At 49.8% G+C, this 27,552-nt stretch overlaps 1 protein-coding gene across 1 annotated transcript; it reads right to left on the reverse strand.

Moving 5' to 3' along the window:
• On the reverse strand, window positions 1-27,193 carry SLC29A1 (solute carrier family 29 member 1 (Augustine blood group)). Its single transcript, XM_078858559.1, has 13 exons — window positions 27,132-27,193; window positions 21,990-22,107; window positions 21,072-21,153; window positions 19,466-19,632; window positions 17,433-17,581; window positions 15,500-15,634; window positions 11,684-11,781; window positions 10,389-10,455; window positions 8,505-8,614; window positions 7,191-7,296; window positions 6,459-6,544; window positions 5,492-5,688; window positions 1-4,375 (listed from the first exon to the last, which is right to left on the reverse strand). Exons 2-13 carry the CDS (start codon window positions 22,016-22,018, stop codon window positions 4,264-4,266), a joined length of 1,338 nt encoding a protein of 445 aa, XP_078714685.1. The 5' UTR covers window positions 22,019-22,107; window positions 27,132-27,193; the 3' UTR covers window positions 1-4,263.
• Window positions 27,194-27,552: the final 359 nt, after the last annotated feature.

Raw genomic sequence — 27,552 nt, forward strand, 5'->3', positions numbered from 1 at the left:
GTTGGATAAAAAAAAAACATGAACAGTTACAGAGAATGTGGAACATATGCATGTAAATAATTATAATGATAAAGATGTGGATTGCGTGCATGAATTTAATATACTTTGCACTACATTACATTAAGGACAAATATCACCATAACCGTTCAACCACTGAAATCCAATCTGTAAAATGACGAGAAAGCACTCGATAATAAACCGGACAACCACGAATTTCACACAAGACGCACACAATGGCGTAGAACACACACAGGCGTTTGTGGATTACACTCAGAGGTGGGACAAAGTCATTGTTATGCAAGTCCAAGTCGAGTCGCAAGTCATCAAATTCATGACTCGAGTCTGACTCGAGTCCAAGTCACATGACTCGAGTCCACATCTCATAGGTGGGACAAAGTCATTGTTATGCAAGTCCAAGTCGAGTCGCAAGTCATCAAATTCATGACTCGAGTCTGACTCGAGTCCAAGTCACATGACTCGAGTCCACACCTCTGATTACACTGGTCAAAAAAAAATTCTGGCCTGGACTTTTGCAGCTGTTTTAGACTAATTTCAGGGTGCTGATTCCAAATCTGATCTCAGATTTGCTCTATCACATAATTTTTATGCTATCGGCATACCCCATTTTCATTGATTTTACCCGAAATTAACTCTGTCACTTATGATTGCAAGTTGTTGCGAGTCAGTGACTGCTTTAGTGATAAAATCTGGTGCTGTATTTTTAGGATAGTGTGTTTATAATATAATTTTATGTAGATATCCACATTTATTTAATATTTTTCTTCTGCAGTTTTTATTGAAAATGCAATATTTGATATCTCAAAAACCCGATGTGATAGACTAAAACTGATGCCAGATTTGGATTCAAAACCTCAAAATTATCTTAAAATAACCGTGAGAATACCTTATGCCAGAAAAATTGTGTTGACCTGTGTTATGCAAGACGCCAGTGAAATGCACTTCTTCAGGAAACGCTGATGCGGTTGTTGTATTCACAAATGTCAGTGTGTTGTGGCATGATAGTTGACGCTATGTTTGATTATTTATACACGTTAAAAAATCAACAACATATTTAATCAACGTATTTAATGTCCTTAATGATCGATAACATGAAATCGACAACATTAAATCACTAACTACAAATTTAACGTTTGTTGTACATATTAAAACAACTAATAAATAACGTTTGCTTATTGACAATATAAAATAATGTACTGTATACGTTTGATAATCGAGAACATTAGATTAACAGGCTTTTAACAAGTCAGTTATATTATCAAACGTATATCAATATACTAAGATTCAAACATCATGCCAGTTGTGGGCTTTGTTAAATTAAGAGACGTTCAGCACTACCACCACCACCACTAGATGGCGCTACTTAGTCGCTACATGGCGACAGTGGGTATGTCTCGTGTACGGTATCCCGTAAATACATTCTCGCCATCACCTACACAGTACAAGAAGAACACACAATGCATCTGATCATGCGGGTAAGGATCAATTATTTAACAATGCACATGAAAAACGTTAGGCTAATGGAGCGAAAGTAGACAAACGATAATAACGCATTACTGAAGTCGAGTTCACTTACACGTCGAAGAATACGTTTTAAAAAAAATCAATGAGTCTACAAGAGAGCTGTTTCCACTGCTAAAAAAACATAAAACGCGATGTAAACAAAGCCAATCGACGTCTAAACGGCTCATAAATGGGCGTCGCTGATTGGCCGAGGGCACGGCTCAGCCCCACTTAAGAGCCGAAATTAGCACTCCGCGTGCACAACGTAAACACGTGACCGCTCATCAAAACGTGAACGTTCGTCGAAACCATGGGGTCTTATGGGAGACGAAACGTTAACCGAAAAATTGTTCACCGATGAGGGACTACCTGTATTTTATTCCCATTGTCATAATTCATCGAATCTCTGGGGGGTGTAACAAGACTGTTGCCAATTCGAGCGATTTTGTCCCGAGGTTTTATCGACTTTTGCGTTTCCCCAGTGTACCTATATACCTATTAGCGACGTGTCGTCAAACGAAATAGCGTCACGTCTAGCAACTGTCCGGGACGAGGACATGGCACAGATATAGGAGAAACGGCAGGTATGTATTCAGACTGGAGAAGAGATGGACTGGTGCGGGACGGTAGGATGCGGAGCTGAGTGAAATTGCCAAAGACTGGTACCAGCGGTGTCAAGATCGGCCTCGATGGAGGAGACTCGCGAAGGATGTTACTGGGCAGTTGGGGGCAGTCGCTCTCCAACAACAACGTAGGGTGGAGCAGTAATTCTCACAACAACGAGCAGAGTGCCGGGCTGCTAAAATGTAGCACGTTGGCACAGTGGGGGGGGGGGGGGGGGGTACGGCTGGTGGTTAGTCATCTCAGTCAGCCAACCCATAGCACCTGGGTCTGTCCCATCACCTTCTCTGTAAGTGAGCTTTCGACACTTTACATCGTCTCAAAGTGCACCTGGCCTGGCACAAACGCCGTGGTAACGTCACCGTCACTTAGCGGCGAATGGCGGGTATTGGTGTGTATTCAGGATCCTGCATACGTTTGCTATGCATAATACTCAGTTGTTTATTGACATTTCATTTTAAGACATCTAGTGACTGTAAGGTTCACAATCGACGAACCTGTGCCCTTGGATGCTTCAGTCTACCACGTGCTCTGTTAAGTGGCAACTGTGGTGTGAGGTTAGTCTTATCAGTCAATTAATGCTTATATTATTGCGTATGACATTGTGTTCAGAAACTAAATGCCAATGTAGAGGTCTGCTACTCAAGACGAGAGGGCTTCAGGAGAGGGTTTGTGTCGTTTTGCTGTTCCATCTCCGTTGAATGGGCGCAGGCTAAATTGGTTTACTATATGTCCATAGTTTGGGGTTGTATGGCCACAATTCACGATTCCTGTTATCTAGGGATGTTTGAAAAGAACCTCCTTACTTTCTGAATTCATAGATTCGCCAGTAGGAAACAGCTCAGAATTAAGCCACATTATACGTGGCCACCAAAACCACTTGTATAAAATAAGAATATCACTCAGTACTGCAGATCGATACTTGGTAACACCATTGTTTTGCAAAACAAAAGTTAAGTTAAAAAACAACCAAGTAATGAAAACAATATAACGCGCGCCAGGAGGAGGTTAAGGTTATATGTAGATTTGAAGTTTTCGTGACTGCAGGAATCCATACTCTTTGGTTCTTTCGGTAAAGTCACGTGGGGTATAAAATAAATTAAATCACAAATTTATTTTATACCTACGTGACTTTACCGAAAGAATGAAAGAGTAAAGGTTATATGGCCGTTAAATGGCGAGTGGCTCAACAGAGCTCGGTAGCAAGTGTCCTTTGGTATGTTTTCATTTTCCAGCTCATAATCGCCTTGGCTTCAAGCTCAGCCGGTAATGTGAGCTGGTGAGATGACAGAGCGAGCAAGTTTCTCTCCTTGTTGATAATGTCGATAACCATGGGTTAAGCAGCCAAGCTCCACATTACAGCTGTTTTTCTCTCTCTTCCCAACATGATATAAAAACCGACATCGCCTAAGTTAGAAGAGCACATTTTGTATTTGACATCCTTTGGTTGGCTCGCAAAGGTGTGACACGACGACTCTGGACACTCGGTCGAGCGGATTCGTGTCCGCCCTGATGGTCATCTAATCGTCCATCCGTCCATCTGTCCAGGTACAGATGCTCACCGTTGTCTTGCTCGGTGTCTCGCATGGTGATTGCTCTGTTGCACTCAAGCCCTTCTTCCTGGGTCACAGTTGCTTCTCTTCACGGTAGCATCGCCGGCTCAGATGTGGAGCATTCGCCTGTGGTGAGCTCTTAAAATGACTCTGTAAAAAAAAAGGCACTCTGCGGCGATCTGCTTGAGGGCGTAATGTCAAACAAACAATAGGATTTCAAAACGGAAGCGAAGCATTCAAACTAAGCTGGTCGATCCTCAGAGGAAATGGAATACGACACGGCTTGACTAACAGACATCTCCTCGAAAAGGCTAACATGTACCTTTCGGTACACTAAGTAATGCTGACACGGTACTTAAACGTGCTTTCAACTCTTGAAGCAATACTTGAAATAATACTGAACAAGCTATGGTGTGATAATTATGATATTCACTAATTTAACCGAACGCAATGGACATGGGGTACACATTGCATCTACGATGTCTTCATCGCTTCCTCCTCCACTTCCTCCTCCACCCCTCGGCCCCACGCCCAAACCTCCCTCTGCCCCTCTTCCTCCTCTGCCTGCTCAGAGCAATGCTCGGAAGACGAACGATGAGGCAGCACCGAGGGCGAGCCCCAGCGAGAGGAAGAACATCATCACCGTCCCCGCCGTCTCCGAGTCGGGCCCGCTCAGCCGCCTGGCGCGCACAGCACAGACGCGTGGTGTGCGCGTGCACGGCACCCTTTAAGCAATCCCACTGTTGCGCCAGGGTCCTGCGGGGTTGGTTTTATTTTACCGTACGTGAGCTCAGTGCGAGTTGATGAAGGCGGGGAGTATACACGTGGGAGTGTCGTACAGGGTTGGGCCAGATGTCTTGTGACCCCCCCCCCCTCCATTTCATTCTCTAAAACGTATTATTTGTTAAGTAAAGTTTATTTGAAACAGAAAATAATATGCAAAGGAAACGATATGTTTGCGGTCAATCAATTGGGGAGGGGGGGGGGTCACAAGATATCTGGACCACGCTGTACAGAACAAGGCGTTTGTGTTGAATTCACTGTGTTACGTCATCTGGTTGTGTGGCTCGGCAGGCAATGTTATTATCGCTAATTCATTAATTTCGATCGCTAGTGGGGTGAAACACTGCGCTCCGGGAGCTCCGAATAAATTCTTATTCTCGCCGGACAAAATTGGGGGGGAAAGGATACAACAAACGTGATTCAAATAGAACGACCACTTTTACCATGAAGGCAGATGACCTTCCCTGCCCACACCGTCGCCCCTCCACACCACACGTCATGCTTTACACATAATAAAGTACCGTGATGGTAATGATTTTAATAATGATGGTTGTGACGATGATGAAGATGATTGACAATTGTGATGATGATTGTGATCATGATGATAATGATGAAGAAGATTGTGATAATTATGAAAATTACTCTTTGGTTCTTTCGGTAAAGTCAGGTAGAAAGAAAATAAATAAATAAAATAGAATGATGACGACTGCTTGTGTTGCAATCGAAACGTCGTATTCTATTTAATGTATTTTCTTTCGACGTGACTTTACCGAAAGAACCAAAGAGTAATTCCTGCAGTCACGAAAGCTTCAAATCAAATTATGAAAATGATTGTAATGATTATGACGATGACGATTGTAACAATTATTATGATGACGATCGTGACAATGATGACGACGACTGCGCTCATAATGAAAATGATGATTGTAACAATCTTGACGATTGTGGCGATGACGACGACGACGACGATCAAGGTAACCTTTCCCTGCGCACTTGCGCGACCGCTCGCTCACATTGTTCCGAAGCACACGAAAAGGCTGGCCAGGTATCCGTTGCTGAAGGCGAAGAGGGTCATGAAGACGATGTAGGCGGCGTCGTGGTGGAAGAGCACCGGGAGGGAGCGGCTGTCGGGGCTCGCGTTGCACAGCATGAAGAGCGGGATGAAGAGCGAGCGAGCGCACACGAGCACGGGTGGCAGCCAGCTGCTCGACTGCACGCGCGGCACCATCGTCCTCGTCAGCATCATCGTCCTCGTCCTCATAGCCATCGTCGTCGTCATAGCCATCGTCGTCGCTGTCGTCGTGATCGTTGTCATTGTGGAGCGGAAGTGCGACGTTTCGCGCCGCGCTGCGCTACAAACCCGGCGGCCCAAGTTCGATTCCCGCTCACGGCCAACAACTCGAGTGACGATTATAATTATCTGAACCCGTCATGGCTCTCCCCTAGGTCGACTCAGCCTCGAATGAGTCCCTGGTGCGATGTGTAAACATCGCCACGAGGGAGACAAAGGCGGCCGGGCGTGGCGTTGGCCACCCACCCCCTCGTGTGCCGTGCCGGCCTTCGTAAGTGCTACTCGCTGACGGCACTTGCCCCAACAATGCTTCAAGGCTATTCGGGGCGGGGGGGGGATCTTTGTCTTTGTTAGCATTGCCATCAGCCCCGTTACCTTAATCGTCGTCAAGGTCTTCATGGTCACAACCAATGTCGTTGCCGTCATCACGATCACAGTCATCGTCTTCATCATCATCATCGCATTCATTGTCGTCATCTTTGGCATCATCATTACCATAATCGCTGTCCTGAACATAATCATTCCCATCATTATTCTTGTCGTGATAATCATCATTGTCATGATCACGGTCATCATCATCATTATTTCTACAATCATGATCATCACCACCACTTGTTATCATAACGCATGTCACCATCAGCCGCGGTCTATCCACCGCTGGGATGGCGCGGTCGGTTTGCGTGACTCACGATCATGAAGACAGCCGTGGCGCTTCGCCCGGCCCAGTCGAGGATGTTGAAGAACAAGAAGCACCACACGGGCACGAAGAACCGGCCTGGGCACGGCCAGGGAACATGTGGGGTGAGGGGACGGTGGGCGGGGGGGGGGGGCATGGAGCCACGGTCAGTGACACGGGTGAGGTCAAAAGTCGGGTTAGGGTCAGATTTAGTGTTAGAGGCGGGGTCTGTGTTGTCATTTGGGTTAGAGCCCCGCGTTACCGTAGATGTTAAGTTTAAGGTCAGGGTTCGGCTTCGTCTCATATCTATTGCTATGGTCTTTATTCAGGGTCACAGGACACACGTATTGTTTTTATCGGGTGAAATTCTCACCGACCGTGGTGCGATTGAATGACGATTATGATGATGATTCTTGACTTAAAGCTTTCGTGACTGCAGGAATTCATAGTCATATTCGTTGGGTCTTTCGGTAAAGTGACGGAGATAGGTTCAAAGAAAAACCTCTCTACGTGACTTTACCGAAAGACCCAAAGAAGATGATGATGATGATGATGTTGGGGTGGCGATAATCATTACCACGTCACAGATTACGATAACCGTACGCATTTCTGCGATGGCATTTGTTTGGAACATCCATCGTGGGTCGGCAATCCTCTCTGTCCTCTTGGGCAGCAAGAGCATCGAGAGAGAGAGACAGAGAGCGAGAGAGCGATCCGTGTGAGTGCGTTGCTCATTTTGTCTCACGCCACGTGGGATCCTGGCTGGAGGATTGAACTCCCGCCGTCACGGCAGGAAAGACCGCGAGTGTCACCGTGTACACGAGACACACGCAGATCGCCATGGGCCAGATCTACCACACACAGACAAAGACAAAGACCCCCCGTATAGCCTTAACAGGATGTAGGGGCAAGTGCTGTTAGCGAGCACCTATAAAGGCCGGAATGGTACACAAGGGGGTGGGTGGCCAGCACCACGCCCGACCGCCTTTGTCTCCCCAGTGGCGATATTTACACACCGCACCAGGTACTCATTTGAGGCTGAGTCGACCCAGGGGAGGCCCAGGACCGGTTCAGATAATCGTCACTGGTGTTGGCCAAATCTACCACACACAGACACACCCACACGGTATCAACGACAACAACATCAATGACAACAACTCCACCACCAACTATTGCCGAGTGTCCAATGTAAACTGGACATGATGTCTACTGGATCTGTGCAATAGAGCTGTATAGGTCATCGGATTCCTCCAGTCTAAATACAGATTATGATTCTGAAAATGTTATAATAGGCCTTGGTCAATCAGTGTTGTTCACTTTGTTCTAAGTTTTTTGGGAAATCGATACGATGGGTAAAATCGATAAGATGAGTGTGACGGATTCCATCATATCACGTACAAAGAAATGTATGCGTCCTTCCACAAAGCATATCCAACACTGCAGCAGGGTGAATAGGCATGTAGCCTTTACGGTTTGTTGACGAAATACGCTTTGGGATGTATGTATGTTGAACTTCTTTCACACCGTACGTAGCCACCCGTGCTAATGGGGATGCAGCGAACGAGTGTGACGGATTACATCCAATCACGCACAAAGAAAATGTGACTTCAGCTTCGCACAATGGTTGTATCTGCTTTGTTAGTCTAAATGTAACATTAGTATATAATACAGGAGCTCGTGGGTTCGATCCTACCCCGATTCCTGCTGTATATTTGGAGTTTGCACGTTCTCCCCGTGGTCGCGTGGATTTTTCTCCGGGTCCTCCGGGTTATTTCCCTCCACATTTAGAAACATGCGCCCAGAGTATATGGCTGCTATACAATTGCACGCGATAATCCACTTCTATAGAACTGTTCTTGCGTGTGTTTAGTTTGTTGTCCTTCCCCCGCACCTCCGATTAGCACGGTTGTCTACGTACGGTGCGAAAGAAGTTCAACATCCATACATAACCAGCAATGCATTTCGACGACTCGTGTCGTGAGCGCAATGACCGATGCCAGTCGAAGAGCCGACGCGTCGTTACGCGCCTGGACCGCTTGTCGCGGATCCGCTCGCTCACCTTGAAGAAGACCTGCACCACGGACATCTTGAGAGCGGAGCGGCTCGCGGGCGAAGGCTCCTCCACCATCATGACGCCGACGCCGGAGAGCCCGTCCCGGTCCCTCTCATCTGCGGAGCAGCACGTGACCCCCCCACCCCACCCCCCATCGCTGTGATCCCGCACGGCCAGAGCATCGCACAGGATCCTCCATGCACCTTGCGCAGTACCAATGGTGTCTGTCGTGCTGCGATGTGCTTCAAGAGGTCGAGAGGTCGAGATGTCACGATCGTGGCCAAAGCCGTTGATGCCGACACGCTTCGCCAACGCTCTCTCTGTGCCTCTCCTGACGCCAGATTCCACAGCTTTTGTACGGTCGACACACGACCTCCAAATAACAGAATTTGGGTCATGCCATCATCATGTGGTCGATACATTAGTACTATGTTGTGATGAGCTGACAGTGGCTGTACTATGTATATACGGTTACTTACTCGGGGTCGAATGAATCACACCCCCCCACTCACCATGATTTGATCAGTTTCTGAATCGACACGATGATTATTTTTACATTTTGGCGACTATAGCGGCTTCTAGTGGCTGTAGATGTGACGTGAACTCATGACAATCAGAATATACGAATCAGGGGGAAAATCAATTCTTACACATATGGCTTTAGACTCTTAAAGAATCAGTGTTTATCTGTGAATCGGGAGGCAACGGGTGCATTCAATGTAACATTAAACAACCGGGAATTAATTTCCCGAGAAATGCTCGCAGGTAGTTTCTGAATAAGTCTGACTGGGAAGTGTTTTTCGGCAAACAACTGCCAAACGCACGTGGTCACTCAAGTAGCTGCGCAGGGAAATGCATTTTTTTTGGGGTCCGGGAGAAATTAGGCCAACTCAAGCCAACAAATCAAATTGCCTCGCGTTGGCTGTCCCATGGAAACCAAATATGTGACTCACGTAATTGCCGCATACAGAGCGGGGTGGGATCCATATAAGGAGGGAGTGGATCCACACTGAGACACTCAGTACCAGCAGGTGGCACAGATTAAAGATAATTGAGATAATGATCTTAACCTGTTGGTAATTGCCTCCAGACACCAAGCGATGTTTAATCGTGCCCAGCAAAAAAGTGTTCATGTTGTTTACAACATAAAATTCAAACCATGGGGCACGTGGCATCATCATCACCATCATCATCATTATTAACCTTTCGTTAAATTACGAAATTAACACATGGGCAGGGAAATGAGTTTATTTCATTGCCAAAATGAAACAACACTGAACCGACATCGCTGATGACGAGCCATTTTGATCAATGCACAGTATTTTGGTAAATGAATTATAAGTTATTTAATGGTACCCAAAAAAGGTAATGCTTTACCTGCTCACATTCCATCCGAATATTGCACATTACATATTTGACGGTGTCAGTCCACACGTATCACAAAACCCTGCTTCTGAGTGCACCTATGAAACGCATTGCCGGCCCGCAAGACCTATCGATGAACGTCGATGATTTACATAATCCTACAGCCAAACGAGTCTTGTGTGTGATCACCTCTTTAGCGGATCGGCCACAATTCGCCTCTGTTGGCTAATAAAAAATCCGTGCTACTCGAGTTTTGCACACCGAAGGTGACACCGATACCTGCTATGGTGCATGGAATAGGCGTGAAGGGCACCCATACTCTTTGGTTTTTTAGGTAAAGTCCCGTAGGTAAAAAATTCAAATAAATTAAATCACGACGTTTCGGAGGCAACACAAGCTTCCGTCTTCAGGTGGAACCGTCACAGCAGAATTACTGTAATTTTTACTTTACCGAAAAAACCAAAGAGTATGAATCCTTGCAGTCACGAAAATTTCAAATCTAGAATAGGCGTGAAGGGCGCTCACCTGGTGAGATGAGTCCGGGATTTCCATCAAGGTCTCGGCAGGGGGTCAGGTAATACCTGGCAAATGCCTGGGCGCTCACGAGTGCCAGGGAAGAGTGAGTCAGTTTTCCGGAAAAGCGATGAAATGACTCCACTCACACGAATACAAAATGATCTCTGCTTATTCTCCATCATGTTTATGTACGGACTTTTGTCATTCCACTGCTGGATGAAGGCCTGTCCACCCGGCAGCCAGAATCCAACAACAGCAACACCGTGGCAGCCTCCCATCCAGGCACTAAAACCAAACTTTTTTTTAAAAATGTTTATTTTAGCAAGTAAGGCCCACTGAGCTATACAGCTCTTTTTTGCAGAAGCGACCTGGCCACAAGTGACAGCTCAACGAAGTGGCTTATCGCAGCCAAATACTCGAAAGCGCGTGACGCTCATCCCAAACGTGGAGGGGGGGGGGGCGGAAAAAACCCCCGAAGCGCGACCCCTGTTCGCTTCGGGGACCTGATGCGATCGAGCACATTTCACCACACGCGCCGGTGACTCTCCTCCGGTCATCTAGCCACCGGACACATCAATTTGCGTTTTTATTATTACTATTACTACCTCTGCCAAAACAATGCACCGCAATAACATCCTGGCCGTGGCGGGGGTGGTGGTGGGGGGGGGGCTCAAAAAGCGCCAGTGACGATAGTCTGGACTTCGGGGAGAGGGGGGGGGCGGCGTCACATCCGGCCACGCGGTCTCTGCGGAGTCGTCGATGCCATTGTGTGCCGGCGTCGAGGCTAAATGTGCGCGCGCGAGCTTTATATTTTATATTTTACATTTTTTATGAGAGACATTTTAGAATGTTTGTTGTTTTCTCTTCCTGGCAGACGGCCCCCTAAAATTAGACCGCGCGGCGAAGGTTGAGAGGTCGCGCCCCGCATCGGCGTGGGCTTTCCCGGAGAAATAAGTCAAAGCGGTGTGTCGTACGCATGCACGTATGTTGAACGTCTTATTTTTTGCGCCGTACGTAGCCGACCTCGCTAATCGGAGGCGCGGGAAATGTGCGTCGTGTGAAATACGTCACGCGTCGTGTGTCATTTTGACGCGTCATTGGTCATCATGTATAATATGTCACGTGCCACGCATGATGTCATGTGTCATGCGTAAAATGCCAAATGTAATATGTCATGTGTAACAGGTGCCCAGAGACCTGCGTCATGTGTTCTATATTCTGTAACATACGTCCTATGTTCTCTGTCGTGTGTCCTATGTCATGTGATGCTCCGAGACCTCACCAGCTCGGGACCGTGAGCTCACCAGGTGAGACAGGGACAGGTAAGCCACGATGGCCACCAGCGTGACCACACACGCGGTCACAAAGTATCCAAACACGCTGTCTCGCTCCTCCTGTGCCCCTGCCACACGGACAGACGGACACGCAGCCAGGGAGACAGACAGTCAATGAGGCAGGGAGACAGGCGGAGAGAGAGGCATGCAGGCAGGCAGGCAGAAAGAAAGATAGACAGACAGGGAGACAGCCACGGAGACAGAGAGATAGACAGCCGACGTGCTAAACACATAGACACAGCATACACACACACATGCACGAAAGGGCAGTTATGTAAGAAGCATGAACTCCAGGCAGCCTTTGTCTCCCCGGTGTTGAGTTGGACGCCACACACATCAACCGTTGCCAATTATAATTCCTGAACTCGGCTCCTTGAACCTGGCCACGGAAGCAAGGAAGCACTTGGAAAGGTTAAATTGCTCCTACACAGCGGGGGGGGGGGGGGGGGGGCTGAGTGTGTATGGTCCGTGGGGGTGGGGGTCGAAAAGTGTCAGGATTTGCCCGAAAAAGCCCCCCCCCCACTGACCCCCCTGCCCCCCTCAACTACCCCCACTGCCCCCCTAATTACCCCCCCAACTGCCCCCCTCAACTAACCCCCCCAACTAGCCACCCCCCCCCCTCCACTGACCCCCCATGCCCCCCCCAACTACCCCCTCCCAAATACCCTCCCAAATATCCCCTAAACTACCCCCCCCCAACTACCCCCCCTAACTAACTGCCCGTCCCCCCCCGTCCCCTACTGTTCACCTTCCTCACTTTGCCCGGGCCCGACCGCTCGTCAAGTATTCATCATTGGTTTCACAGATCTTTTAACCATGGTTCTTTCAACTATTCATTCGCGAAAACGCTCACCCGTCGTTCAATCACGACATAGTTCATCACTCATTTAATCGCCCATTCAATCACGCGTTCACCAGTAAGCCTTCAATCGTTCATTCAATCGTTAAATAGTTCACCGTTCATTCAATACGTTTTTAATTCAGTGATATAAGTAAAACATTTTAAAGCAAGAGCTGTATCTGTGAACGCTTTCCCTTCCGTTAACCGCATACACACGATCAATCCGATTAATTAAATTGTTCATCGTTAACTCAATACATCATTCATTTGTTCATCATGTCGAGAGGCAAACGATAATTCACCCCAAGTGCCCCCACGAATTGGCGAGTAGCCACGATCGGGGGAGAGGGTCATGGCTCTATCACGCATGGATTCCAAAAGCTCAGAGGATATAAATATGTGTGTGTGTGTTTGTTGGGTCTAGTGTGTGTTTTATGCAATGTTCGCTCCGTCTCATTCATTCCATTGAGCTCACGCGATGGAGGATACGTCCCGAGCTCGACCTTAACTTCACACCGGCTCACGGCCACACGATGCCGAGCCGCACTAATTGGGCACCAGAAGAGAGTCGTGTGACATGGCCTGCGCGCGGCACCGCCCGCCGGGTTTGTAACCCTAGTGCAGTGCACTCAGGGGCCGTCCATGAATGATTCTACCAGGGCTTTTCATGCTGTGGAATGAATATATGATTGTTATAATTGTTATCTCCATTGTGCGTCGTTCTACTGCAAAGTTTTAAGTATATTTTTATAGTTATAAAAACTTTTAATATTTTATAATTATAAGATAATTTCAATATAATATTCTGAACATCTGCAGTTTTAGATAAACGTTGAATATTTTCAAGTGAATTTTATGCTAAATTTAAGCTTTCCAACGTCTCCTTTTCAATACATGTTTTCTCCTACAACATCAGAGTGCAGCGCCACATTAAATACGCACTACAATGACAATAGTTGAAAGCGATTTGAAGCATGTTTTATTTTCAAAATGGAAATATGGTTTTGGGGGGGGGGGGGGGCAGAGCTTTGTGACGTCATATTTGAGGGGGGTCTGACTTTTTGTGACGCCGTGTGACGAGGGGGAGCGGGGTCAAAATCGTCCAAAATCGCGTGACGTCGTTTATGGACAGACCCTCAGTCCCTTCGTGCTGCGCGCGTACCAACCCCCAGTCACTCCTGTGACCGCGAGGGGCCTCTAGCAGCGGAGAAGTAACCGTGGCGTGTGGTGTGTGCGTGTGTTCACGTGCGATCCACCAAAGGTTTTTTTTATATCCTTTATATTAAGTTCGCTTGCTTGCTTGCTTAGGACCGTGCAAATCTTTCGGTCGTTTTTTAACCCACTTCCCGTCATCCAATCGAGCTGACATTTTCCACACAGACTCGTTGTGCGTGACAATTAATTTTCGTGAACATTTTTTTGCAAAATTTGACACTTTTTAGGATTTTTTTTTTATATTTAATTACCAATTGCTTAATGCTGCCAGGCAATCATCTGATCCATAGGTGGCAGCCATCTCAAGCCAGAGGACGAGAGGACTCTAGCCGCCACGCATATAAAGGATTTATAGTGAAAAACTTTGTTTTTACGGGTTAATTTTTTAAAGTCACATTTCACCCTGAATAAGGGGGGATAACGCCCGCCCCCCCCCCCACGCCTGCGTTAGCCTCAGCGGTAACGCTTCGCATAAGTCTCGCGCGCGATTAGCGTGCACGTCCCTAGGCAACGCGTGCCCGAGCGCGTGCACGATTCGACGGACGCGCGTGCGTCGTGACCACTGCCATGAGTGTGAAGCGATCAAGCGATTCAACAAATGCACCTCATGGCGGGACCCCGGGGTCCCAAAAGCCCCCGGCTCTCGCATAAACTGCGTTGCGACGTCATTTTACGTCTGTTGAAGGCGAACGATACGGCAATCTATTCCTCTCGACGAGCTCTACGCGATTCGCTAATCAAAGTTTCAAAGTTTTTTTATGATGATGGCAATTTTGGCAACGACCGGTGCTTGGTGAATGATGAGAGGATCGATTTCTGGTGGGTCGCGGCGTTCATGTGCGCGGGGAGACGGAGTCGCCAAAAATAAATGAGTTAATTACGATTTTTGACTTCCGTTTATTCGGGACCCCGGGGTCCCGCCGTAAGGTTCAAATTGTGCGTCTGACTGGGAAGGGGGCGGGGCGGGGAGGGAGGGGCTGGGAACGTCACAGTGGTGGGCACGCTGCGTCACAACCCGTGTGCCCAACTCGCTTCGATTTCCCGGCCACGGCTGACGTCAGTGGCGAGTGACATCCGGACGAACCAGACCCAGGTCGTCACCCCCACCCTCCCCCACAGCAGTGGATTGACAATGGGCTGTGAATTATTATTATTGGGACATTGTTTCTCTGGAGGAAGGGAGCCCTGGGACCCAGTTCTATATATAGTCCAGCGTAACTCGCAGACAGGATGTACAAAGACGGCTACCCGTATTCACCATGGCTTTCTCTCTCTCTCTGGTAAAATAATAATATACTATATAAACAGGCTGTTCCGTACTAAACATTCATCACTATTTGATGGATTGCAATTACATCCAACGTATACTACGGGCGGGGTATAGAGCTGTGGGACAGTGGTTAGGGCACTGCACTATGAACCCGGTCCACATGAGTTTGATTCCCATGCACGGCTAAAATCTGTGGCGAGTGATTCCTGTGCAAGTCGCCTTCACCAACCTGTGATGACTCGCGTGGTGAAGTACGGTCAAACCACCTCCATGACCGATGCAGCCGAGATGGAGGCCTTCATTTTTTACGTAGCGTACACCAATTTTGCTGTCCATGTTTCTGGGACATTTAGTTGCACAATGCAGTTGAGGACAACAACCGTCGACACTTTCTGCTGCCGAACATCGCCAGTAACTGGCTGTGACTGCCGGTGAGCGAGCGGTCGTGACTGCAACTCACAAATCATGGCGGAGATCATGGAGAGTGCGGCGAAGACCCCGGCGATGCCCTGGCCGCTCATGAGCGCCGTGGTGTAGGGCACGGGCAGCAGCCCCACGAGGCCAAACAGGCTGGCCTGCAGCACCGCACCAAACGCTGTGCAAAGTGCGACGGTGGGTGGGTTGTGGGTGGCAGCAGGGGAGGGGAGAGGAGGGTTGGAGGAGAGGAGGAGATGGGATAATTTTTTTTACACAAATATTACATAGAAAACAGGGGGAACATAGACATAGAGTAGGGAGAGAGGGGGTAGAGAGAGGGGGGGGGGGGATAGAGAGAGGGGGGTAGAGAGAGGGGGTAGAGAGAGAGGGAAAAGGTAAGAAGGAGGAGAGCAGAGCGTAAAATCTTTCATTTAAAAAAAGGGGGGGGCACATAAAGCAAAGCATTAAAAATAAAACAAAAAAAACGAAATGATGAACGAAGCAAAGTGCCGACTGCACCGAGCATCTTCTTGTTTCCTCTGATCGTAAAAAAAGAGGGGAGGGAGAAGGAGCGAAGGGGAGGGTAGAGGAGGGAAGGGAAGAGAAGAGGAACGGAGATGAAGGGAGATGGGGGTATGAGAGAGGAGGGGAGAGGGGGAGAGGAGAGAAGATCACAAGAAAGAGGAGATGAGAAGTGAGTGGAGAGGAGAGGAAAATACATTCAGGGAGAGAAGTGTGGGCAAAGGAAAGGAGAGCACGAGGCAGGGTTGAACCACACCTGTAGTAGCATCCTCATTAACTGCAGCAGCATTATCCTAATGAGCACTTCGGACACCCGGATCCCATCTAGGCTCCACTCCACTCTGTGTGGCTTCGCTTCTGCTGGGGACCGGAACCCACGCGCTTGCAGGTGCGGCGTGCACGTCCGAAACCGGAGAGCGATTGTGCCGCGGTCGTGGGTTATGTTACGGGAGATGCCGTCCATTCCCGGGGCCTCTCAGTAGCCACGATTGAGCTGTAACGCTCGGTCTGGCTCCACTTACAACGGTGTTGACGCATAATGACAGGGCCTGGATTATAGGGCCACACGTACAAAGGGCCTGGCTCTCATCTTGACAAAAGTTCAGTATCAATGGATTTGTCTTTTTTTTGCATTTTTTCTTATCTCTGTCCCCATCATCAACCAACAACGGGACAGATCAATCGATGAATTTATTAATTTCAGCCGGGCCCAAAAAAATATTTCTGCACCCGGCACACCGCATCCAGTATACCCCTCGCTCCGGCTGTGGCAACGGGTCAACAGCCACCTACTCAGAGGCCAACAGCGGCCCATGACATACCGCGTGGGGATTGAATCCGTGGACGGATCACCGAGGCGACGGCCGTGATCGACATCGCAGCCGATTCTCTTCAGCAAATGGGTGGGGAGGCATATCGGTGGCAGGTTTTGCACAAGCCACGGGTGTTTCCCACCGGCCATGAACGTGCGCTGTCGGCAGGCCATGCGTAAAATCGCCCAGCGACGGAAATCCGCGAGCGGTGATTATGTGAACCTATTCCCGTGGCCCATCGTAGCTCGTCTCAGCCGTACACATGAGTACCTGGTGCCGTGTGTCAACATGCGTATGGCCTACGCATGTGCTCGTTAACTGCACTTTCCCCAACAGCCTGTGTAGGTTACACGGGGGGGGGGGGGGGAATCTTTGTCTTTTGTTGCTTTGACGTTGCCTGCCGGCCGAGTCGCCCTTGAAAAAAAAGCTTCTTAGCTCGCCCAATGTGCTTCACTCGGGGAAAATAAACTTCTGAACTTGTGTGCGTGCGTGTGTGTGACGCGCGTGGTGTGGTGTCATGCACCCACCCCCTCGTGTGCGCGTGTCGGCCTTCGTAAGTGCCCACTAACAGCACTTGCGCCCGACACTCTTTTGAGGCTATACGGGGGTCGTGGGGGGGAGGGATCTTTGTCTTTATCTCACAGTTGATGAGGACGATGGAGGCCATGGTGATGGAGAAGAAGAGCGACGGGCGGGAGTCGAGCGAGGCGACGCGCACCAGGGCCGCCGTGACCACGAAGAGGAGGAGGATGGCGACGAGACCGGAGAGGACGCGCACTCTCTGTGGCACCCTGCGCGACAAAGACAAAGCTCCCCCGTATAACCCTAACAGACTGCTGGGGCGAGTGCTGTTAGCGAGCACCTATGCACGTGTACGTTGAACTTTCTCTCGCACAGTACGTAGCCAACCGCGCTCATCGGAGGTGCGGGGGAAGGACAACACGCTGAGGCTGGTACGCCACACGATGGGGTGGGGGTGCCAGATCCACACCCGGCCGCCTTTGTGTCCCCAGTGGCGATGTTCACAGATCGCACCAGGTACTCATTTGAGTACACACATACACGTGTAGCACCCAGCACCATCACACCCAGCAACACACACACACACAGCACTTACTTACCCACCAAGTTTATCCACTCACTCACGTACTAACTCACTCACCCACCGACTCATTCACCCACCCACCAATTTTACCCATTCACTCAAGTACCAACTCACTCACCCACCTACTGTCTCATCCACTCACTCACTCACTCACCTACTCATCTGATCACCCACATACTGACTCACTCACCCACCGACTCGTTCACGTATGTGGTCACATACTCGCTCGCTCACTCGCTCACATACCGACCCATCCACCCTCTCGATCGCTCACCTCCCCTGCACACTGAAAACAAATGCTCAAATAAATTCCTGTTCGTTTTTCTGTTCAAAGCCAAGTTGGTCATTCCATGAAATGAACCTAATAATTACAATCCCCTGCCAAGAAAATATAATTATCGTCGTGTCAGAGGGCTCAACGCTGTGCCAGCCTAATCCACACGTCTTGATCCCATTCCTGAATCAAATTCCGTCTCCACCCCCCTCCCACCTTTAATCTAACCTCCCCCACACCCTTAGCTTAACTCATCGTTCAGTTCACATACCACGGGTCACACGTCATAGGCAAAGCTCTCTATAGGATATAACTTAAACGTTCATTTGATCTTTCTTTCATTTTAACTCATTGTGTCTGCACAGATTTACATTCTGTTTCTGGTTGTCACTCCGTGTTCCTTTGATCCTCTATCCCTTCCTCTTTTTCCGTCTCAGATCTCCCTTGCCTGAAGCTTGTGGTCTCATTTGGAGTTCTAGTTTTTGTCATTTTGCCCGAGGTTAGGGAACGACTGCGCTCTCAGCGTCACGTCATGGGTGACAAAGAATCCACGTGGATGTCTCGCAGCGTTGTGCAACCGCCTCGCTCCTTCTCTTTAGATAATAGCCCACAGAAGTAGACACTGCATAACTAAATTTCGATTTAAAGCTTTCGTGACTGCAGGGATTTATATTCTTGGATTTTTCGGTAAAATCACGTAGAAGCTGCAAAACTACTTATGAAATCGCCATGTCAATGGGATTTCTCAAAACTATATTGAAAAGCCGACCGACTGGCCGACCGACTTGACTGAGAAGCCAAATAAATGTCTGGCCCACCAACCAACTAAACCAGTTGACAAACTGGCTGACCAAACAGCTGACTGACCAGCTGACCTGGCCAGACAACCGACCAGCTGATGGGCCAGATCAGGGACCAACTGACCCGACCGACCAACCCAACAACCGTCTGACAGACCGCAACTGACCGACTGACTGGTAGACGGACAAAACTGACCGACCGATCAACCGACCGACTGATCAACCGACCGATCAACCGATCGACTGACCGATCAACCGATCGACCGATCAACCGATCAACCAACCGGCCGATAAACTGATCGACCGATCGACCGATCAACTGACTGACTGACCGACCGATCAACCGATCAACTGATCGACCGATCAACCGACCAACCGACCGACCGATCAACCTATTGACCAATCAACCGACCGACCGATCAACTGACCGGCCGACCGACCGACCAACCGACTCACGCACCGACCTGCGAAGCGACTGACCAGGCTGACTCTGTACCTGGCGTGCAGGAAGGACGTGAGGCAGGTGAAGACGAGCATGGGCACCATGGCGCACAGCGTCATCGCGTTGCTGAAACTCCTCTGCAGCGGCGCCAGCGGCCTGGGGCCCTCGCTGGAGTTGCCCCCCCGCGCCTCCACCTCGCCGGCCAACCGCTCCTCGAAATACTGCCAACGGGAAGGGGCAGCCACATGTATCGTCGTCGACGGCATCAGCAGCAGCAGAATCATCAGCAGCAGCATCAGCATCAGCAGCATCATCAGCAGCATTATCAGCAGCATCATCAGCATCAGCAGCATCATCATTATCAGCAGCATCATCATCATCAGCAGCATCAGCAGCAACATTATCAGCAGCATCATCATCAGCAGCATCATCAGCAGCATTATCAGCAGAATCATCATCATCAGCAGCAGCATCAGCAGCAGCATTATCAGCAGCATCATCATCAGCAGCAACATCAGCAGCAGCAACATCATCATCAGCAGCAGCATTATCAGCAGCATCATCAGCAGAATCAGCAGCAGCAGCATCAACATCAGCAGCATCATCATCATCAGCATCATCAGCATCATCAGCATCAGCAGCAGAATTATCAGCAGCAGCATCATCAGCAGCAGCATTATCATCATCAGCAACATCAGCATCATCAGCAGCAGCAGCAGCAGCATCATCATCAGCATCAGCAGCAGCATTATCAGCAGCCTTATCAGCAGCATCATTATCAGCAGCAGCATTATCATCAGCATCATCATCATCAGCAGCATCATCAGCATCATCAGCAGCAGCAACATCATCAGCAGCAGCATCAGTATCATCAGCATCATCAGCAGCATCATCAGAAAAGCTCTCCAATGTCTTTACTGGTTGCACTGCATGTTGTTGTTGTTCGGCACTATGTCCAACATTTTGCTCGGTGCTACAAACCCAGACACCGGAGTTCAATTCCTGGCCCTGGCTAGGGCCAGTATCGAGTAACTAGTCATGTTCCTGCGCTAGATCGACTCAACCTCAAACGAGTATCTGGCGCTTTGTGTTTAGGGACTGTCCATAAATGACGTCACGCAATTTTGGACGATTTTTTACCCCCTCCCCGGCGTCACAAAAAGTTAGACCCCCCCTCAAATATGACGTCACAAAGCTCTGCCCCCCCCCCCCCCAAAAAAAAATAAAACATGCTTCAAATCGCTTTAAACTATTGTCATTGTAGTGCGTATTTAATGTGGCGGCGCTGCACTCTGGTATTGTAGGAAAACACATTTATTAAACAGTCTATTTAATTAAGTAGAACGTGTTGTCTATATTTACGTCAGACATCGTCACAAATGTCTGACCCCCCCCCCTCCCCCCCTAGGTGCGTGACGTCATTTATGGACGGCCCCTTACATCAGTTCAGGGTGAGACGATAGCGCCTCCGGTTAGCATGGTGGGTTACGTATGGTGCGAAAGAAGTTGAACATACATAGCGGCCGGGTGTGGTGCTGGCCTTCAAAGGTGCCCACGAACGACACTCGCTCCATCAGTCTGCGAAAGGCTACAGGGAGGGCGGCCTCTGCCTTTGTTCGTTTGATGGTGGTGAGGATGGAAGGGTGGGAGTAATGCTCACCTTGTTGGCAGTGATGAAGAAGTTCCATGGCAGCAGAGTTCCTACACCAAGGACGAAGAAGGCGAGCCATACAGCCCAGTATCTGCAATGTCAACACCACCATCATCAACACCGCCACCACCATCAACACCACCACTGTCGTCATCATCATCAACACCACCACCGTCGTCATCATCAACAGCATAACCATCAACAGCAGTACCACCACCAACGCCATTATCACCGTTATCAACACCGTCATCAGCATCACCACCAGCAGCAGCGTTATGTTACCATGCATTGGCACACATATCTCAAAGGCAGGGTCCTCTTGAAAAGCGGCCTTGAGGCTCGGCGAGGATTTCCTGTATAAATAGATGACATCATCGGGATACAAGATATCGTGTTCACCACAAAGGCTCTGTGTGTGTGTGCCGTGAGCGCACACTCGCACATCTGGATGGCGTTGTTGATTTATTTATTTGTTGTCACAAAGAGTGGAGCGGCGGCGCCGTGGCTGGGGCACTGCACGAAACAAACCCGGTCACCTGAGCGCGATTCCCGGTCACGGCTAACATCAGTAGCGAATTATATCTGGACAAATATTACCCCCCCCCACCACCCCCACCACCACCCCCATCCATTCACCAACCCGCACTGATCAGCGTGGTGAAGTATGGTCAAACAGCCTCCATGCCCGAAACGGCGTGGGAAGGTATTCGTCCAGCAGTGGATGGATCATCGCTGCCAATGTGCGTGTATTTCACCAACCCCTGATTGACCAGTGCAGTGAAGTATGGTCACATTACCCCCCGTAACCACCCGACACAGCCCTCATCCAGCAGTGGATTGGCAAAGGACTGCACATTGTTAATTGATATTGATCGTTTTCATTAAATGTCCCATGTACTTGCAATCGACCTATTTCAGGTCCCTTACCTATCCTTGGGCGGAAGAGTCGATGCCATCCCTGGGAACGACTTTGTCCCCGGAGGTGCGGGTTGAGTGGGAAGAGAGTGGCTGAGTCCTCCTGCTGCAGCACCAGCAGCAGCAGCAGCTGTTGTGTGTGAGTCGGAGAGAGAGAGAGAGAGGTGAAATATTGATAAAAAAATTATTGGTCCACTTCAAAGACTTACTGCTGCGGCCGAGTGACGGTCGGGAAAGCGTTGTCCGTGAGGGTTTTGTTTTCCAGATTGCACGTGTTGATGTAAGTCGAGTGACATCGCTGGATGTCAACGTGCAGTGGTATGGGTGTAGTACCGGCCCTAGAGGGGCCCGGTGAGCGCTGATTGACAGCGCTGGATGGCACCACGCTTGGCGTGCAGTGCCAGCCCCTACAGGTGCGAGTGCCAGCCAAAGGGATGAGGTTACTCAAGGCCATGGCACTCTGGTTGACCCGGGACGACACGTGACCGGTTAAGTCTACAAAGGGGCCCCAAGTGGGGGCTAGGGGTGGTCACGTGATTGGGACTCAGCTCCTTCCCGAGGATTCTGGAAGGTGGGCGTGGCCAAGGGCGGAGCCGGCCACGCCGCAGAGAATAGAAGCCGGGTAGCAGTAACGTTGTGACTAGTGTAGTTAGCCTGGTGGTCACCACCCGGTTAACTAACCAGTTACATCATGGGACCTCCTTTGCCAGTAGCAAAATATACTAATAGGGTTTTTCCTCTTTTTTTCTGGAAACAAAAACTGACACCTTTTGCAAGGAATCATGCTTACATTAACCACAATACTTGCAGTCAAATGCAAACAAAAAACAATACTCTGATAATTTATGCATTGTCTTTGAAACTGGTTGGTCCACACCAGAGACAGCTTTCTTTAGAGCCTAGTCTCATAAAAAAAAACCCTATTAGTACACCAGTTACGTTGTAATTAGTGTAGTTAGCCTGGTGGTCACCACCATAGGTTGTTATTCTGTCCAGGGGAAGTTACCCCGTGTGTTGGAGTTGAATACATGTGTTGCCTCCAAGTCTACGTCTGCGACTCAGTTGAATCCATTACATACGTGTACGTGTGCCTGTGTGTGTGGGGAGCGGTAGTGTGGCGGTTACGAACCTGGCGACCCGGGTTCGATTCCCGCTCAAGGCCAACATCAGTGACGATTATCTGAACCGGTCCTGGGCCTCCCCTAGGTCGACTCAGCCTCAAACGAGTACCTGGTGCTATGTGTAAGCATCGCCGCTATGGAGACAAAGGCGGTCGGGCGTGGTGCTTGACTACCCACCACCTCGTGTGATGATCCAGCCTTCATAGATGTTCGCCAACGGCACTTGCCATAAAAAAGCATGTTGAGGCTATACGGGGGATCTTTGCCTGTGTTTGTCCGCGCGTGAGCATTTCACCTATTCCCCGCCGTGACCTCGTGATCACCGCGCCGTGACCTCGTGATCACCGCGCCGTGACCTCGTGATCACCGCGCCGTATTTATATCCCTTGGCAATGGCTGCTCTGGTTATTTTTGGTCGCTGGGTCGGTGTGTTCACTCACGACCCACGATCGCACGGGGCAGGTAAATCGTTTACCCCCCTTGCGAGCCCTTCCAGGTAATGATCACCTTGCCCGCCTCCCCATCTTCTACCACGTGCCTCTCGCCCCACGTGACTGACGGGCAGGACTCACGCAATCCCGCACTGCATCATCAGCAGCATCGTCGTCGTCATCATCATCATAATCAGCATCAGGATTATCATCTCATTGTCAGCGTCAGCAGCGAGATCATCATCAGCAACAGCAGCAGCTGCACCATCGTTAGGAGCAAAATCATCACGTTTAGTGTCAATGTAAGAAGCAGCCGTGTCAGCAGAATTTGCAGCAAGATCATCATCATCAGCAGCAGCAGCAGCAGCAAGATCATCAGCATCGTCATTATTATCAGCGGCATCATTCATCAACAGCAGACGAAGATCATCATCAGCAGCAGCAGCATCGTCATCAGCAGCTCCATCCATAATGACACAACGTGAAGCCCGCTCCTCATTACAACCTCCGTGCGCCAGGGTGCAAGTCGCGAGGCTTGGTAGCGCCCCGCGTCCGCCCCCATCATCCAGTCTCCCCGTCGCGAGTGAGCGGTGGCGCAGCGGTTAGCGTACCGTGCTACGAGCCCGGGCCACCCAAGTTCGATTTCCGGCCAACTGTTTAACATCAGCGGCGAGTGATCGACGTTTAAACTCGAAGTTGACGTATGAACCGATCGCTGAGTGTGAACATTAGCCCCCGGGGGGAGACAAAGGCGGCCGTGTCCTGCGTGTCTTCTGACTGGCCACACACACACACTACCCCCTCGTGTGCAAGGCCGGGCTTAACACGTGCTCGCTGACATCAAGGCAGGATGCACACCGGTGGGGGTCTTTTGTCTTCGTATGTTACGGATGTGTTCACACGCTGCGCTACGAACCCGGCGGCCCGAGTGAGATTCCCACTCACGGCCACCAGCACCAGTGATAATTATCTGAGGTCCTGGGTCGCTCCTAGGTCGACTCAGCCTCAAACGAGTACCTGGCGCGACGTGTAAACATCGCCACTAGGGAGACAAAGGCGGCCGGGCGTTGTGCAAACACACCCACCCAGCTCCCTCGCGTACCGTGCCGGCCTTCGAATGCGCTCGCCACCAACACTTGCGAAAACAGCCTGCCACAGGCTATACGGGGGATCTTTGTCTTTGTCGTGTGTGAAAATCCACAGTAACTCCCCAAGACGCGCCGTCTATTTCTCGCGACGCTGTAAACTTGCAGCGCGTGTCACGGTCGCCGTGCTGCAATCAACGCGAGCACACACGCCACTGAGAGGACCCTCTGCCTGCCCTCTTGCCTCCCACGCCGCCCGCCCCACTGACTGCGACCATTCATCACCGCGCCGGATGAACTCGAGCCAGCCGACAATGAACAGACACAACGTGCGCTCGCAAACTCGGCTAAAGCCAACACAAAGCCAACACCGCATTGCATCACGCGCGGCTCACCGTCGCGTTCGCTCCGAGATATGAAACGTGACACCACACAACACCCCCCCCCCCTTCCGAAAGCCCCCCTCCTGCTCCCCACAACTGCCCCCCCCCCCACACACACACAAGCCCCCTTGCCCCCTGTCTCACAACCCGAAACCCCGCGTGACCGCCACGCCGACTGCCTAGGGGTTTTGGAGAGGGGGTGGTTCGGGTTAGAATTGTGGGTTAGGGGGCCCAAACCTGCAGTGCCGACCTTGTATAATGGGTGGGGGCGGGGAGGCGGCATCGAAACACAGGCATGGAGATCACGGCACAGTCAACGTTAAACGAACTTAGAACAAATGTTCGGAGCGAAACAGAACTAGGAACGCACGGAGCGATCTGATTTTGCCGATCGCGCATTCTGCCCCAGATGTCAACCCCCCTCCACCCCCATCACCTGCCAGTCCATGAGCCCAGATCAGCCAGATCAGACGTCTCACTCGTCGGAATAACTTTAACCCCGTTCCGATGTCTTCCATCGGTTCCACGTGTGAGGTTTTATTTTCAATCTAAATTTGTCATGCAGGGCACGTGCGATGGTGAAGCGCCACCCAAGTGCGAATAGGAGGCAGTTGAAGAGACCTCAGCAGTAGTTCTGTAATGTCAACTTCCCGAGGCCGTTCTCTAACACGGGGAGAGGGATGTTGTTACATTGCTTTGTGGCGGGACCACTGAATGAATCTAGCTGTGAGTTTCAAGGCAACGTGACGCCAACGGAACGATTGTAACCACCTATAAAATGTCCGAGATACAATCGTGGAATTATGCAATTGCCTTCAGGGACACACCACGAACCTTCGGTTACTCGTACCCACTCACTTCACAATCGTTCTCACGTACCTACGACGCTATTGAATAGCCCGGTTTCATCAGGCTACTATTGTTACCGTCACTCGCGAGTTGAGGTCACCATAGCACTATTGCATTATTGAACAATGGATGGTGTGAATTGGAAATGTTCGACAAGCAAAAGCTGACACGAGAATGAGTAATCCACCAAAATCAGGAAAACACAAAACGAGCTATTTTTTTTTTGGCAAAGGATGCAACCCGAGCGGGAGAGTGGACATCACTCCACAGGAGGCATTAGCGAAATGCCATCACTCGCGAGATACGCCTCTTGACGAATGGCTGGATTACGACGATTTTCAAATCATCATCACGCTGCTATATTGTAAAGTCACGTAGGTATAAAATAAAATGAATCACGACGTTTCGGGCGCAACACAAGCGTCCATCATCAGGTGGGAAAGCATGGTCTGCTGCTGAGGCAGGCTGTTTGAAAAAGTTTTATTTTATACCTTCGCGAGTTTACCGAAAAAAACAAAGAGTATGGATTCCTGCAGTCACGAAAGCTTCAAGTCTATATTGTCAATGTTTTGCAAGATGGTTATGATCGGCTGTGACATTGCCTGGCGACAGCGCGTTTCACCGCTTGTTGCAGAGTGGGGTTCAAATCCAGCGGCCGCCCTGGTTATAACTGCGGGTGTATGAACCGCCGTCTGTGTTTACAAGGTCGACGTTAAAGATGCCGTGACGTCAACCTGGATCATGACGCGTTGTCGGCGTCGTGATCCAAATTCGCAAAAATATTACAGACGGAAAAAAAACTACCTGCAAATTTACTCAGTTGGGGAAACCTGGCAGGAACCTCTTGAAAAAGACTCAGTGAGCCTTTCACGTATGAACGCGGGTAAAATAATCATAATCGTCATAACCATCGTCACCATCATGCGACTGCTGATGGATTGAAAATCGTGAGTTCGTCCATTCCGCTATGTGAACTCGAGAACCAAAAGTTCCATAGGATGAGTCTCTGTAAAAACCACACACACACCCAACTAAAAACACCGTCAACCATCACAGGACACGAAGATCACACCGATCACACTGGTTCGCGTTCATTCCAGCGCGTGTCTTGTCCAATACAGCACTGCCACTCCTGATTGGTTAATAAAAATCATAATGATGATAAATACACGTTCAAATACTTGAAAGCCACGATCAAACGCGTCATTATAAAGCACTTTAAGTGATGGTACCGCTACGCCTCTGCGATATACCTTACGATGATTGTACAACAACCGTAACTCACGGAGCGAGAGGCGGTGATGGTGGTGGCTGACGACCGGAGTCTTGCCCGTGTCTGGCGGGGTCTGTCCGCTGGTAGCGGACGGCATGAGCCACCCAGACTCCCCCTTGAAACCCCCTGGAGTCTGGAGCGAGGGAGGTGGGAGGCAAGTGAGGGAGGGAGAGGTGCTGGCTGCACAGTGGAGAGAGAGGTGGGCTTTTGGAAGGGAGCTATGAGGGGTGGGGGAGATGGTTGGGGGGAGGGGAGGTCAGTTGGAAACTTTCCCCAAGCATTCCTCCTCTCCCTGCACAACGCAGACCTTTAGCCGTAACACAAAATCATCAATAGCGGCGGTGTTTTACGACGTAACGTAACCAAATTATTAAGGGCATGTGCAAAATACAGATATGGGAAAGGGGGGCATATTGGCACCACTTGAATCAGG

The sequence above is a fragment of the Lampetra fluviatilis genome, chromosome 7 (genome assembly GCF_964198595.1).
Source record: "Lampetra fluviatilis chromosome 7, kcLamFluv1.1, whole genome shotgun sequence".
In the NCBI taxonomy this organism is placed as follows: Eukaryota; Metazoa; Chordata; class Hyperoartia; order Petromyzontiformes; family Petromyzontidae; genus Lampetra; species Lampetra fluviatilis.